The following is a 16,830-nucleotide window of genomic DNA, read 5'->3' as shown; positions in this document are numbered from 1 at the left end:
GCTGTCTGTTCACACTTTGTGACTGATGACAGTTGTTGCAACAGTGTGATGCTCTACTGTTCTTTTTGTTTATTAATTAACTGCATAACATATATGCTTACAGACACCTATTGATTCCTCTGCTGCATTAATTGATTTTGTGCTTCGCTAATCATATTGTTGCTGCAAGATTGTTCCTGGGCCTTTTGTTGTCTGTGTTCATATACTCTGCTGTTCTTAGTTTTGTGGTTAGTGTTGTGGAGTTGTCATTTAGAATGTATGGGGGATTTGTTTGTTTGTTTTGTTTCAATTTTGTAGTAGTTGATTGAGAATAACAGGGTTACAAATAATTCCCGACAATCAAGGCCCAAGTCATATTGTGTTTCCTTAATAGAAAAAATCGAATGCCATTTCTAAAATGTTTTAAAAATAAAAGCAAGTGCCAGTGCCATACAAAGAGTGCAACCATTTGCTGCATTTGAAAATATATATACTGTTGAACACCTCAAAACAAGGCCTATAATTTGAACTCTGGCCTAAAAGTTTGTTTTGACAATATAAATTCAAAACCACAGATTTGAACCAAATTGTGTGAGTAAATTTGAAAAGAGTAAAACATAAATACTGTATAACTATAACTTATACAACTATAACTTGTCAAAGATCATGTTATAAGTCCTCTGATTCTATCGAGTCTATACACACATGCTAAGTATTTGGAACTGCACAAACACATTGTACATAGGCACACACATTCCATGCGCACATGGAAATAAAGTAAACCTCAACTGCAATGTAGACAACAGGCAGACAAACCTGGACAGCTAAGAAAAGGTGAGAGTGTCCTCTGATATAGAACACTGCTATTCTATCATTGAAACAAACAGATTCTTGTGTTTGTGTGTATGTGATTGCCAGGGGGTTCCCTAGTGAGTCTGACCAGGGTTACAGTGTAACCAAAGCGTCTGTCTCCTGCTCACCACCCAGATCAGCCAGTTAAGCTTGACTGAGCCCAGTTGCCTTGGTTTCTTACCGACGACTGTCTGAGAAAGGTCTGTCTGGGGTTCAAGTACATTAAAGTCATCCGCTCCCCTCCCACTGAGCCCCATCACAGATGGCTCCAGATGCAGCTGGCATAGCATGGAGCAGCACCTGACAGTGCTCATTCATTCAGACACACAAAAATACACATATAGTTTAAACACACGCACATACACAAGCGTGCACAAAAGCTCAGCTATGGACATACTGGCTCCCTTACTGTACCTAAATGCAAGCTAACTTACACACACACACACACACACACACACACACACACAAACTCACACTGATGGGCGCACATACATTCACACCTATAAATACATAGGCACACACACTCACAGCAGGAACATATGTTGCCACGCATCTACAAATCCTCACAGTAGCACACATATGAATAAGCAATTAAAGACCCAAATTACTGCATGGTGCACACACACACACTGAAATGTAAACCCACACATATTGTGCTCACTTTCAAACATATGCCAGGGCATGCCAACGTGCACATGAGCACAGAGCAGAAAGCCCTTTATCTCTGCAGGAGGAATCGCAGAAGAGAGGAGCGGGACAGCTGAGAGAAGTCAATTTAAACACCCTCACCATTTGTACCACAGAGAAAGAGATGTAAATGTAGGACAATGCGTTCTATTGTACTGCAGAAGATACTATGGTCATTAAGCCTTTGTGTTTGAATTGAGTTTTTACACAGATCCACTCGCTAGTGTCAGGCAGTTGTGCATGATGGTAAATGAAACATGAAACACAGTGGACTTTTTGTCTGTTGAGAGAAATATGCAGTGTGCCTTCCTCAACAGTATTTCCTCCTCAGTGACAGCCATTTGAGCTGAGATGAACAGCCAGTTCCTTGTGTCATATATAACCATACTCAGCAGATATTATAACAGAGCTTTACAGAGACCTGCTTAAATTATGATGCTCTGATATACAGTTTCCTCTTCACCAGATCTTACAACCATATTTACTTTGAGTAATGGCAGGACAGCATGAATTAGGGTGACATGAAAGATAAATGTTCTTTCCCCAAAATTGAAATGCCACTTAGGGCTGTGTCTTTATTTAATTATTCTATCAATGAGCAATGAAATCATTGGAATTAAACTTTTATTTAATCCTGTGACTGACACTTTATCATTATTTTGCTTGCAGGGACAGCTTGGACTTGGAGAAGACAGGATTCACATCTCTACTCCTTGTCTTCTCAGCTATTCTCAGCTAGCCAAAGTCACACAGATACAAGCAGGGGACAGCTACAGTGCAGCTGTCACAGGTGAGTCGAGCATCCAGTCTGCTGTGGTAGCCCATGAAGAGGTTTCTTCTTTTCCCCAGCTGTGCTATTTTGGCCTAAAAAATGTTAAGTACAATTAAATAAAACAGCTTATCTCAAAGCTCCAATTGTCACTGTCGATATCTGTCATCGTGATGTTTTTTAATCCTTAAAAGTTGTATTCACAATATATAAAACAACTTATTAACTTGAAACCCTTATTTTCCCAGCCGTATCCCTCACTGTGGCTTTGAGCCATGATAATTTTTTTCATCTACATCATTTTGTTCAGTTTTAATTAACACAACAAGGATTCAGTGTCCTCAGAAGACATCACTCGGAGCACAAATTCAACCTCATTAACTCAAAATTGTGTAATACTGCACCCAGTTTCTGTGTTATGTGTTGGATGATGTACATAATGAATTGATTTGTTGTTCAACCAGATATGCCCTAAACTACCCTGTGAAGATCTCAAACTATCCCTGTTGCTACTTTGTTAATAAAACCGAGAGATAAGGACGCAAGCCGCATCTTTACACCAGCTTTCCCACTAGTCCTGCTGTCTCTCCTGTAATTCCTAAAAAGCAAACCCTGAGCCCACTTTGCTGACTACATTTTAAAACAAGTCGTCTCAGATAGACATTTTTTTAGACTTTTCTTCACCTTATCCTTTAACTTGCATGATTTTCAGCAACCTGATTCATCTCCCCCCTGCTCCATAGTCGCTGAACTGCCACATAGCCAGTTCTAATGCATTTACACCATTACAAAGTGTCAGGCAACTACTTCTCCTTCAATTGCTGCTTGCCTTCTGCCAGACAGATGGAATGAAAGTGGTTACACTACAACTGTAACATCAGCCACTTAAAGAGAAAAGGCATTGTGCTTTTTTTCAAGACCAGGGCACATTTACAGCCTACTGCTGTACTGCAATATTCTGTTAAAAGAATTGCCTATTGTTGAACAGAGACGTCTGCTGGCATTGTGCACATAGTTTTGCTGGAAATGCCACTGGTTCATTAAATGAACTGCAGTCAACATATTAAGTTTGCTCCCATTTGAATTCCTGGTGCACTGAAGACTATTTGTAGAGTAAGTCCCTACCCGCCAGTGGTACAGTTATGTCTTTAGGTGATCTATAAAATGTTATTATTTAAAACAAGCTCTTTATGGATTGCTTACGAGGCATGCTTAGCACATGATTGATCTGACCTTTCACAAACTGTCGTTCTTTGGGAAAACATCAGCCTTAACCTTTTTTAGCTGGATTACCCTGCCAGCGTCTGTAAGCGAGTGTGTGTGTGTGTATGTCTGTCACTCTGTGTGTGTGTGTGTGTGTGTGCTGTACATGTATGTGTTAGTAGTGGAAGCATATGTTTGTGTGTGGTACAGCAGCATCTCGCGCTGCCTGCCTCATGCTTTTATAAGGTTTGCTTCGCTGAGATGAAAATAATACATTACTGATTGATTGATCAATCATGTCTGAAAGGGTATCTGCGTCTGTATGACTGTGTTTGTGCGTATGTGTGTGTGTGTGTGCGCCAAGGCCACATACAGCTTGATGCAGAATAGAGATTGATGGAGGCTTGCCGTGAGGAGGATACTCAGTTATCTCCTTGTAATTAAAATCCACCTCATAAAGATTATTGACTCCCCCACCACACAAACCAGCATGCTCCCTCGCTTGGCAGGGTTAGCAAAGCGCTTCTTAAAAAATGAAAAATAGCATATTAAGCAGCACATATTTCCCATTTATGCGGAACGTTTAGATGTGGTTAAGTTATCGTAATGTGCAATAAAACCTGGATGTGAAATTTGTAATCCACTTTGGAAAATTGCTTACTACATTGCTTTAACATCCCCTGAAAGAGCTTTTGAGATGTGTGTGCCAAGTTTATTGTATGCCATAAATTAAAAGTCCTCAATGGAGGCTGTAAATATAAATTTATTAGTGGCAGGTTTAAATAGGCAGACTGAGGTAGCATGAGTGAGTGGATGTTTGTGTTTGCTCTATGTAAGTGCATACTGTGTGTATGTATGTGTGTGTGTGTGTGTGTGTGTGTGTGTGTGTGTGTGTGTGTGTGTGTCTTTGATAAGTGCCAACTGAGAATATGTTCCCTCTGCTCAGAGTGCCAGGTAATGTAATGTGTGGAGTGGGCAGGGTTTCTGTGCAATACATCAACTTCTTCAAAACTAAAGCAAACTGATAGGATGTAATTCTCAGTTACATTTAAGAGTTTCTAATTGGGGTCAGTGTTTATTTGGAGTATATTTGGAGGAAATCAGAGTTGTAAGGTTAAGGAGCCAGCTAATCTGTGGTAGACCAGGGGTCTGGTTTCATCCTGGCTTCAGAGCTACTGAATAGAGAAAACCACTTCTGGCACTAAACTGTGTTATTCCAGCGTGACCACAAACTATGCTTGTTGTTTCAACGGGCTCATGTAGCTGTGATCTCGAACCCACAATCAGTTGGTAATACATCGGTGAGGTTAGGAACAGATGACAAGAACATACCAACACATCCTCATAAGGGTCATTTTACTTTTCACAGTTAAGATAAAATGTGGCAAGGCGCCATTAGCTACATGCATTTCTGATGTTTCTGTCTGAACATTCTCCCTTTTTGTTCATATCTGCAGCAGGTGGAGAACTACTTCTTTGGGGTCAGATCTCCTGTGTATCTTGGGTCAGTGAATATCCAGGCCTCAAAAGGCTCTGGACCCCCCAGCCTCTTCCACTGCCATGCAGAAAGGTTTGTACGAGAACAACTGCACAAATTATGCTTTCAGGCTCAGTTAGATGAAAGCCTCAAGATTTTTGGAATATGGACATTTTACCTGGATATGCATAGAGGGTAGGTCCAATGGGATGATATACTGTATAGGGTTGATATATAGCACTCCTAACCATACACCACTCAGCGACATCACAGCAGTTGCTTAGGCATTCACAGCTAATGAAAACATCACAGATCAGCGTGTAGCCAGATGTGCTACATGCAGCAAATTTTATGCTTCTTGCTGACTTGTCGCTTCCTAGAGAACAAGAGACTCTTTAATGGTGACCTCACTTTGCAAACAGAGGTGTAAACAAATGGTCCAACCAATAAACCCACCACAAATTTGGATTTCTGTCCTTAACTGACAACCTACTGGTTTAGAGTTTAGCTTATGGTTCCTCACTGTGCTATTTACCATGTCAGTATGCTTTAACAGTAAATAATGAGATCAAAGACGTATTAGACATCTTTGTGAGGCTGCGGCAAATCAGTACTGTAGCAAGTAAAATAATTCTGTTAACATTATATGTTATTTATTCTCAAATAACAGTTCTATTCAATACAGCATAATACAAGAATCCAGTTGCAGTGGAACCTTGAGGAAAGTTTTCCGCTGGTATTTTCTATGTACTTTGAAATTTTGTTCTACTTTAAAGTCTAAAAGCTGTTTTTATATTATGCAGGTGTGTGATGTTGCCTGTGGTACCTGGCATATAATGGCCCTCACCACAGGTAAGTAGCCAAATCATCCTTCCCTAAATGTTCATATCTCTCTGGTAAACCAGTTAAATTTTAAATTCAGGTTTAGAACCTCCCATTTCCCCTTCACACTGTCTCCTCTACCTCTGCCTCAAATGATGTCTTGCTCCTCCTCAAAGCCCCTCCTCAGTCACTTCCTCACTCATCAAACCATAATTCACTTCAGAGGGAAGCATCATTAATGCGCAGTAGGACCCAGCAGCTTCATGTGTGTGCTAATTATATTGTGTGTTTTACACGCTGGATGACTTTTGCTTAGTCAGTGATGAGCTCAGTCTCTGGTAATTGTTTTTTGAATTTGATGAGTTTATAAAAGCCTATCTGAGAGTGTTTGTGAATATGAACATTATGTATGTGTGTGTTTGTCTGCGCATATAATTGTGAGTGAATCTAGATGGTGAGACATTTAGTATGTGAGCAGCGAAAGCCTCACATTTATATGTGCCATGCGTGTTCAGGACTGCACTGTGGCTGTGTACATACATGTATACAACACACACTGTTTTTATAAGTAGCCAGAAAGATTTATTTAGAGCTCCACACGTCATATGCTTCCTAACGATGATCAGCAAACTGTCAAAATCTCCTGACACATTAAAACTGCATGTAACTTTAAACTCCATTACTCTCACACACAACTCTGACATGCACCATCAGCCATGCCACTACATACCATGACTTGCTTGCATTCTCCATGTGATCCTTTTAGTACTGTACATCACTCACTGCTATAGCTAGAAATGCTTCTCAGCCTTTGGCTAATCATACTGATTGGAGGTGTCCTTTGGCTCAATTGGGGGGTTTCCAATCCTATTAGGCCAACCATCCTGAGCCTAGCGCACCCAGCAGCCGCTCATGTTTGATCACTGGTGCTTAGAGCCCACACTTGTCCTCTTATGTTGGTGCTGAGGCACTCTCTGGGGGGCAGAGGGGAGTTCAGTGCCCCACCTCCTTCACTGACACTCCTGCTCCTCCAACTGGAGCTGGTCTTTTAACTTCTGATGTCGTTTGAAAGGCGGAACACTGCAGGTTGTTTCCAGGCAAGAGGAAAAGAGATGAACAGAATGAGAGAATGAAAGACAGAGAGAGCAAGAAGAAGAAGATGACGTTTAGACTGTATGATTCTGTTGTTTTATCTTTGTAAATAATCATTTTGGAGCATATAAGTAGCTGTTTTGAAATTTGTTTAAATTTCTTAGTTCACATCTCTTTCTTTTTTGTTCTTTCTATCCTCCCATATCCATCCTTTTCTCTCTGTGTTGTCTATCTACGCAAGCATGGAAGAATCTGATTTGAAGTAATATATCTGGTCCCAACGGGCCTGTCAGCACTTTCTACCCTCTTCCTATCTGTACCACAAACTCTACCTCCCTTTTATCACTCTCTCTTTTAGCCTTCCTCCTGACTGCTATTTTCTTGCACACCCATCACTGTCTCTCTCATGGCTCCCCTTCTTCAACCCCCCAACCACCACCCCACCCCACTCCCTACTCCCTGGCCAAGAGCTCCCAAGAAGAGCCATGTGTTTCCAAAGTGGACTGGATGGGAAATCGAAGCAGGGTTTCTGTGTTTATCAAGCCCCAGCTCCGTCACCTTGCTCCTACTCCCGTCTGGAGGCCCTGGCAAATTGGTGACAGCAGCAACAACCCTGCAGCCGCACATGCCCCCCCTTTTTTTTCTATGCACACATACACACACACAGCATAGCACCTTGGCCTGTTTAGTTTTATTGCTGGTGTCAGGTGAGGAGGTGGAGGTAGGACTGCTGTCTAATGTTCACCTCACACACATATACACACTCACAACACATACACCATCATTTCCACCCCTGCTGACACCTTGGCTAACAAGACCTGTGAACCACAGTGACAGAACTCTGAGACTTGTCAGAGTTGTAGTCATTTAATGCCAGGACCCAGACCTAGCTCTAACCCAACACTGTTTCTGTATGCACACCAAGCCACAATAGGCTACCCAGTGATGTACTGAACATGAGTCTACTGAATACTGCTGCTCCCTCAGGTAAATACTGTTTAAGCTATACCTTTACTACTGTGACCTGCAGTAAGTCTTTCTATAAAATAATAAATTACTTACATGGAAGTGAAGATTAAATGTGTGTCTGGTGTTCCATGGTTCAGGTTAACTTTACCCCCAGTTTGCACTTCCTTTTGCTGATCTGTACCCTCACACCTGGCTTCTTTCATCTATAAATGTTTGAATGTTTGCTATCGATCTGCCTACTTGCCTGTGTTATGCCAGTTACTTGTATATAAGCCTTGCTGTATCCACAGGCAACTTTAACTGAAGTATCTAATAGTCGTGAGTCATTACAAGTAGTTTTGCATGGCCCACTGCCTCTTTTGTTGCAGGTATACAGGACGCTCAATACCTTTTTTCAGTGCCCCTTTTCTTCTATTTGGTGTGATCATGTAAGTGGAAGAGAAAGTAGAGTTGACTTGGGTTAGGGCCCTGCACAGCCTTGCTACCTTGGAAATGAACTGCACAAATAATGCCTGGCCATTGTGCCTGAGCACCTACAAAGATGCTTTTTAAGAGCGTATTGATCCAGCCAGTGCAGGGTCAATCACTGGATCAATGGTGTGTGGGCATGTCGGCTAGAGGGCTGGTTGACTGCTTGAATGAATGGATGGTTGGATCACGAATGAAGGGACAGTTGGATAATGGATGGATATATGGATTGATTCATGAATGGATATGAAGACTGATACACGGGGGGTTGGGAGGGGGCAGCATTGTCAGGTCTGTGCAGACATGAACTTGTGTGTGCCCACTCTGTCTTCAACACACACCAAGATTTACTGGGAAATGTTTTTACACAAAGTCAACTTAAACAAACAACAAACAGACCCTGTATTACTTTTTAATAATTTTTTAAACTTGTGCTATACAACAGTTTTTCATACTGAGGGTATACAGTGCAGCACTTACGTACGTCCATATGCTGAAGATGCCCACACTTACCAATAGTTTTCCTTAGATATACACAAGTTCAGTTTGATCTCCCCCAAAGTATTACACTCTGTATATACTGTAAACTTTATTGTAGCATAGAAGAGTGGGAAAAGTAAAGACATATACTAAGAGTATGAAAAGAGTCATTGTCATTAGCGTGTTCTTGGTGGATTTTTGTGATGTGTTTACACAAGGGTTGACTGACCTACTTACCCAGCCCCTGGCAGTACAACATGTAACACAATGCAACACAAGGGAGAGGTGTAGATTCCTTTATTATTCTTATATGGGAAACATGTGAGCGAACACATGCACAGAACTGTGATCATCAGGGGCTCACAGAGGTCGTGCCTCGTAACGAAGTGAAGAAAGGGGAGAAGCTTATTTAAAATTCTGTAAGAGATGTCAATTTGTGCCCTCTGCATATTTCTATGGAAAATTTGTAAATAGATCCTTTGTAAATAGCTTCTCTCTTGCCAATCACTATGTCTGCTCTCAGCACAGCAGCATTAAAAATTGATCCTTACCCGCATCAGGGTGAAATGCTAACACTGCTGCCAAATGACTGATTAAAAAGAAAAACCTTTAATCTTTGCTTAAAAGTGTCTATTGCCTTGGCATGCCTTTCCCCTGTGCTCCTCTATCTTCCAAGGCTGTGAAGAGAAGGAGGGGGTCGCCGTGGGGGAAACGGGGTCACGCTTCATGTAGAGTCAGTGCGGTACAGTGATATAGCTCCAGAGGTGAGGGATTTCACTAAGAGCAGATCTAGGAATCAACATGTATTACTGTCTTCTGATTTTAACCTTAAGCCAAAGGTTAAAAGTACATTTGAGCCTTTCACAGTGTGTGTGTGGGTGGGAGTGGAGTTTGTGTGTGTGTGCGTGGTGGGGTCCAAATATGTTGGCACTGCTGCTAATATCTGGCAGAAAGTAGCTTGTTATCCAACTTAAACATGCAATTTAACAAAAATCAGCAGGGCTGCACTGACAATACAGGATTAGATATTTTGACCTGCCTCCAGCTCGCTCAGTCGCCTCGCAATGGAACTTCACACTCGCCCTCTCTCTCTAAGTGCTTTTTTAAATGGTGACATGGCAACAGAAAGCCATGAAATGAAAAAGATTGGATTAAAGAAGATATAAAAGGGCATTAAAGTGTTGATTGGCGGTTCTGAGAGTTGTGTTTATGTTTCAGGTATCAAAAAGAAGAACAGAGAATGTGAAACTGAAGCTTGCTTAAGAGACACTGTCAGCAGTCCCCTACCTACACAGCAGACAGAGAAAGAAAACACAGTGCAAGTAAGACAACATATCTCCTCTTTCCTTCTCTGTGGCTTTTTTATTGACTTGCTTGAATACTGTATAGTTCAATCTATAACTCGCTTGCGAATTCAACTCTTGCAGTAGATCGCTCTTGCTGAGACCTTCATTTCCATGCATCCATTTTTTGCTTCTCAAATCCTCTTTCTTTTTTGTTTCCATTTGTTTATACATTCTGTAAGTTAACATATCAGTAACGAGTGATATGATACAACAAGTTGCCCTTGGTTAAATAATGTAGCCCCTAAAATATTAGGTAGTGAATATATTCACTCACCTGTGAGAATATCAGTGAGGACCACTAAACCGCCACAGATACACACTTAAACACACACATAAACCAGAACTCCCTCCCCTCCCCGGCTCTCTGTCATTCAGGTGTTTACTGTCATTCATACTCAGGGTTTTGTATAATCCTCTCACCACACCTGAGCACACCTCACTTAGTGCCATTGGATTTAGTCTCTCTCTCCCCCATCTATCTCCCTCTCTCTCACTCCCTCTCTCCTCCAGCACACAGCTTCTTTTTTCCATTTTGCATCACAGCCATTCTTTTACACTTGTTGTCATTTCTTATGTAAATAACCACAGATAAAAAGACAGTAACAGACATTTTAAGATTTACACACACCACTCGCGGTGTATGTTTTCAGTCATCCCCCCTCATCAGCCAGTTTGTTTGGAGAAGTGTCTTTGCCTGTAGCTATAAATTAGGGGTTGTGATTTAACTCATTGAGACAAAAGAGAAAGACAACGAAACATGAATAAAACAAATGATGTGGAGAAGGTGAGGGGGAGAAAGAGTGAGGAGAGGAGGGTGAACTGAAGGCAGAAATGGGCCAGTATGTATTTCTGCTCTACTTTCACTTGGAGAAGGCTTCATTAGGAAGTCTGTTTCCAGAGCATGGTGGAATCTGTGTTTGTGTGTGTGTGTGCATGTGGGTATACCTCCGCATATGTGCACAGGGGTGTGCGTATATGTTAGTAAGTTAATGTGAGAGAATGTGTCCATGCACATGCACACTGATGCATGTGTGTGTGCATGTCCATATTTGTGTGTTCAGTGGGAGAGATCACTTCAATTATTTACACCCAGAACTCTCTAATTGGTATCAAGCTTTTAAATGGGGTCAAATGCTGCAGTGCAGTTTCATGCAGCTTTCCTCTTGCCTTAAGTCTGCATCATTACATCTGGTGCTGCATTTGCTTATCGACTGGGGCGCTGTTCTCTGATTGGAGAAACATGCTGCACCAGGCTGAGGTAGAGGAGGGAATGTAGTTCTATTACTGTGATAGAGTTGTGTTAGTCCACCTACAGTGTAGCCATGTTTTTTACATGGACAACATTCTCTGAGAAATCTGGTGAGTTGTAAACATCAAACAGCAGTGCACATGTACACACACACACACACACACACACACATTCACACCCACAGAGCTTAAGGCAGCGCACAGAGCTGGTATTTCATTTAAGCCCCCTAATAAAGCCTATAAGAGTTATACTGTGCACTGATGAGTGTTACCTTACCAAGTCACAATTTTAAGAGTAAATTGCATATGTGCATATTTGTATGTGGAATAACAAAACAAAAAAACATGATGTGGTTTAACAAGTCATTATTTTTCAGAGATTTACTGATCATCAATGGCTCCATTAGCTTAGTGTCACTGACTGCATTCAGCTCTCCTAAGGTCCTGTCCTCACAGTCTAGCCATAGTGTTCTCATACCCTCTAACTCTAAACAAAATCCATCTGCAGTAAGTGTAAACTTATCAGTAGCAAATGTTAGCAAGCCAACTAGGAACACATATACATTTAGTCTGGCTATGCTGGCAAAAGATTTCAGATTTTCATTTTAAGTGAATCACTTTAGAGTTAATAAACTAAACTATGGCTGGTTACAGGTTATCACAAATACCTACTTTAAAATGTGTTTACTGTGACTGCAAAATTAAGATGCCATTGTCACAATAGCAACCTAAAGACGTACCACATATCCTCCTGACAGGACTTAAAGCAGGTTCAACACAAACACCCTCAAAGCCAAGACAGAGCAGGGAGCTCTGAAGAGCAGAAGAACGATGAACAAAGTGAGAGTACAGAGGAAGAAGAAGGACATGAAGAGGGGGGTGGGGTGTTGCATTGTGCAGCATTTGTCCAGCATTTAACGAAACCAGGTCTGCAACAGGGATGGACAAGAGAGGACTTGGTCGCTCATCAATCAAAGCTGACCAGGACGATGAGAGAGAAGGCTGCAGAACAGCAGGACAGTGGCAGCTGAGGAAAGAGCTATGCAGAAGCAAAGGAAGAACAGGTGTAGTCTTCACTACTTTGCATTTATTACCCAGGCCAAAGGGAGAGCAATGCAGGCACGCTTTCGGCACCTTTCCCCGGCTACTGGCAGCACCGCAGTCCCATAGCAGAATTTTAGTTGAGGCTGGAGAGGTGAAATGTGGTGAGATCACAGAGATCAAATGGTACAGCTTTTGTTTCCCATGAGAAGTACTGTACATCTTCCAAGTAAAACATGTATCCAGGTTTACATATTTTAAATGAATTTATTTATTTTAAGTACATTTCAAATATACTTTTTTCTTCTATTAGATACAGTAACTGACAATAGAAAACTAATGTAAAGATTGTGGCAGGCTAGGAGTGTGACTTTCATAGTGAACTGCTGCTTGTAACTTAACAGTAAGAACTAAAGCATTTATATTCCCTAGAGACTGAGTTCATTTAGAATAAGAACTGTTCTCTGGAAGAAATTATATATTGTATAATTTTGGATTTGTGTGTGTGTGTTTGTGTGAAAACTCTATTTTATAGCATCTCAGAAGCAAATTCAGATTAAAAAGTAAATTGTATTCACATGTATTCTTGTTTTTTCTTTTTTTCCCCCTCATGTGTTTTTTATCTTTAGGAGATATCTGCACATCTGACTGAAGTGGTCCTGAAATCTGGAAGTGATAGCAACAATTTACAGAGTCCCAAGCTTAGACCAAAACCTCCTGGGAGACGTACAAGTCTCGGGCCTCAGAGGGTAGCCTCTTGTCACCTTTCAAGAATAAGACCACACACTGATCTCAAGTCTTCGATTTATAATTCTCTTCCCCATCTGAGCCCTGAATAGCAAGTTCACATTTCCTCCCCTTCCTTCCATCAGGGAACCTCTGTGTCTCCACCTCCTTCCTCTTCTGAATCATGAAGGTACTGTCCTACACACAGACAAGTGCTTTCTTCCTTTGACATTTCCTGGAAAAATGTATAAGAGGAAATGTATCAAATGTGTTAATATTTGAAACATTGAGACAGGTGACAAATTAAAGGAAATACCAACATTAAGTGTCATAATAAGGTGTTGGGCACTGTCATCCTAGACAAGACTGGACAAGTGTTTCATCATAAAGGATAAAGGTGACTGCTTAGAACAAGTCTGTACTAATTTGCAGGGACCCGCCCCTCTAAGGGGACAAGTGGACCCAAACCATGCCAGCATCCGCAGTCACTATGTTTCTCCACTGATTCAGGTTATTCTTTAATTTGTCTCCATATTTAGCCTTGTAAGTCAGGGCATATGAGTGATTTAAATCAACATATGTGCATCGTACTGATAATTCACAACTCACCCATAAAGTCAACAGTGTCCCCAAAACTGATAGAAACAGAATGTGCGCTCTGTTATCTACTTGATAATGATTTTATTGAGGAGCCTCAGCTAAATAGCTTTGGTTTTCCGCTAACTGGCCTCTTTTGCTCTGTAAGAGTTCTCCAAAACAGGCTCTGGATCAGCATGAAAGGGCTTCACATTGCACCACACTGTAATTTGGAAAATACACTGCTCTTACAAACCATCTCAGTTAACGATGCTCATGAACCTTGACCTCATCTGAAAGAATTATACTTTGGTGTTACAGTCAAAGCGGCATGTAGGAGTTGCAGAGTCCTTGAATCACCACATTTCGACAGAACTTGAGAGAGTTTGAATTTTTTTTTTTTTACCTTGCATACTGCTGACCCACATTCATTCTAATACTTACAATATGTTGTTTATTAAAGACATGACGCCCTCTCAGAGCTTGGCCCCTTGTAAGGTATTTCATGGGGGAGTGCTTTCATGGGCGCACGTCTCCGCAGTATGAGTCACATGTGCATGCTACTAGGGCGCTTTTGAGTGTGAGGAAATTGATTTGTTGCAGAGATAATACTATATGATGAGGTTTCTCAAACTAAATAGGATCATTACAGGAAACAGTGCTTCCTTTGAGTCTGCTTTGCTCATGTCTGTGCTCTCTTGTTTTTCATGTTTCTTAGAGAAAGGTCATTCATTAGCCTTGTACTCTATGCAGACTGGTTCTTTGCAGACCACATGACAGTTCCTCTTCTAAGGATTTCATTATAAGTGGCACTTGTGACATTTTTTTTCATTATCAGCACTGAGCAAAAAGGACCTTTTGTCAATAACTTGGCTCTGTGGAACATATTGGCAGCACTGAGTTAGACAAATCACTCTGATGTGTAAAGTTAAGTCAATTTTTGTAATATAAAATTACTTATCAATAGTAATTTAGTTATATTTTAGTATTATATATTTTAGTATTTTATCACTTTAAGCACAAACTTTATATTTGGAAATTGCAGTAAGAAGATACTTTGCTAAGTTACTGTGAGTTATGTTGAAATATTGACCATATGTGTTAGTTTTCCTATTTTACATTCATCAGAGTAGTTGTCATTTAGGTTTGTTTTTTTTATTTTATTTTAAAGGTTACAAAAAGAGCACCAATTTGGTGAACTGAAGCCAAGGTGTGCATTGAATTAATGCACTAGCAGAGTGATAAATAAAGCACTGAAAATGCTTTTGAATTGAGTCTTAGATTTGCTTTTGTGAGTAACTAATCGTACACTGACAACATAGAGGGGTGCATTACTAATGGCCCTGAGACATCCGCCGTCATCCCACCTCATTGTCTCTTACAATTTCTATAGTTTGTTTGGTGAGTGTGAGTACGTGTTGATTGTGTGTATCACGTCTTTACCCTGCAAGACTTCTGTCAATCGATTCAAGGTGAGACCTGTCGATTAAGCAACCTGAGCCGTGCTCTCTAGCTAACCCCAGGGTGATTCAATACCATTCCTTACACACACACCCATCCACAAATACACACATGCATACACACCCACTTCAGCTGTCATCCATCAATACTTCCATCGAGGCCTGTATTGATCCCCCGTCCAGCCTCTGCAACCCATGCAGTACAACATCAGAGCCAAGATGACATAGGTAAAGGTTTAATTTCTGACAGATTTACAGTAAAGCTCAAGTTATTATTTAACTCTTCTAGCTGCAGTGTGTGCTTTGATTTAGCACCCGGGGAGAGGATGAGTTACAGCTGACACAGAGAATCTGCCGGCGCTGGAATGGTAGGCACCCGGTTCATAACTCAGCCGCCGAATGTGTAGTTAGTCAATCACTTGATCTGTAATCACAAATGCTGCCAGAAATTACATGAGTGATGAGCTGTAATAAAAGCACTTACTTTTCCTGCTCTGTCTCTTAAGTGTTATTGGCAGACCCCTCTCTCCCAGGAGGCCATGGCTGTGAAACAAAATCCCGATATAAACTGCCTCATTGGTCCCTGCCTCATGCGCTCTCTCTAGTGTACTGCATGTGTGTGTATGTGACTGTGTGCATGTGTTAATGCAGAGTGCTGCCACTACAGTGTTATACAAAGCTCTTTTTGACAGGATTGCAATCTTGGGTTGCCTTGCTTCAGGACAAATGATCCTCACTCCAGTAAAGACAGTCATGTGCGTCTCTGTCATGTATAATCTCTAATGTCTGTAGAGGTGCAAGGAAACACATCATTGGCAACAACTGTATTTAAACAGACTCGTCACTGTCAGTTGGTCAGTGCAACACATCATATGCATATAGCTTTAAATATGTTGCTGTTTAGAACTGCTCTTAAAACTTGTCAGGACCTCTACACAAGCCTGTTTTTGACTGCCAGCCCCATAGTCTGTGGCAGGAGGTCATGCATCACAGCTTTATTGATACGGACCTCTGTAATAATTACACAGCAACTTGCATGCACTATTGATCAGGCCTATTGATAAAATCATATTTTACTGTAAAGGTCTGTTGTTTTGATGCATTACAGCATAAATCTCTCCTCACAAGCAGCTGAGTTGGAACTCCTACTGCTGAGTGATGGATGCTCTCGCAGATACACACATACACACGCACACACACATATGTATAAACACCCACGACTGTTTATATCTGTTGTTTGAATGGGATAGTAACAGACACAGGTTAAAGATAGACTCAGATGTAATGATACCCGTATCTTTAGTCCATCCATATAAATAGACGATAACATGGGAACGACAAGTGGGATCTGCTCTCCAGCTCATATGATGTGCTATATCAGCAAGGGTGTTTATGGAGGCACTGCTCCATCTTATCATGATTTGTATTGTCAGCAGGGGCTGAATCTGCATAGTGGTAATAGATTCTGATGTGGTTCAAGTGCCCCGTGGTGAATGGGAAATAGAGATGAATGTGACAGATCATACAGAACTTGTCCTGTATATAAACAACCTTTAGAACTGCTGTTCTCACTGGGAGGGAACGATAGACTGTCTAATGGCTAGTGTGTAGGGGAATCTCATTGCTCAGATACTC

General features: G+C 41.2%; 1 protein-coding gene across 1 annotated transcript in view; it reads left to right on the top strand.

The window, feature by feature from the left end:
* Nucleotides 1-13,348, top strand: part of LOC109957026 (ultraviolet-B receptor UVR8-like) — a 176,631-nt gene extending 163,283 nt beyond the window's left edge. Inside the window, exons 5-10 of the mRNA XM_020594596.1 lie at nucleotides 2,188-2,308; nucleotides 4,948-5,060; nucleotides 5,771-5,819; nucleotides 10,017-10,120; nucleotides 12,151-12,587; nucleotides 13,063-13,348. Coding sequence (XP_020450252.1) covers nucleotides 2,188-2,308; nucleotides 4,948-5,060; nucleotides 5,771-5,819; nucleotides 10,017-10,120; nucleotides 12,151-12,423 — 660 coding nt within the window. The 3' untranslated portion in view covers nucleotides 12,424-12,587; nucleotides 13,063-13,348. The remainder of the gene's footprint in view (nucleotides 1-2,187; nucleotides 2,309-4,947; nucleotides 5,061-5,770; nucleotides 5,820-10,016; nucleotides 10,121-12,150; nucleotides 12,588-13,062) is intronic.
* The last annotated feature ends 3,482 nt before the right edge of the window (nucleotides 13,349-16,830 follow it).

This window comes from Monopterus albus, unplaced genomic scaffold, assembly GCF_001952655.1.
Source record: "Monopterus albus unplaced genomic scaffold, M_albus_1.0 scaffold23.1, whole genome shotgun sequence".
In the NCBI taxonomy this organism is placed as follows: domain Eukaryota; kingdom Metazoa; phylum Chordata; class Actinopteri; order Synbranchiformes; family Synbranchidae; genus Monopterus; species Monopterus albus.
This window is presented reverse-complemented; position numbering and strand designations above follow the sequence as displayed.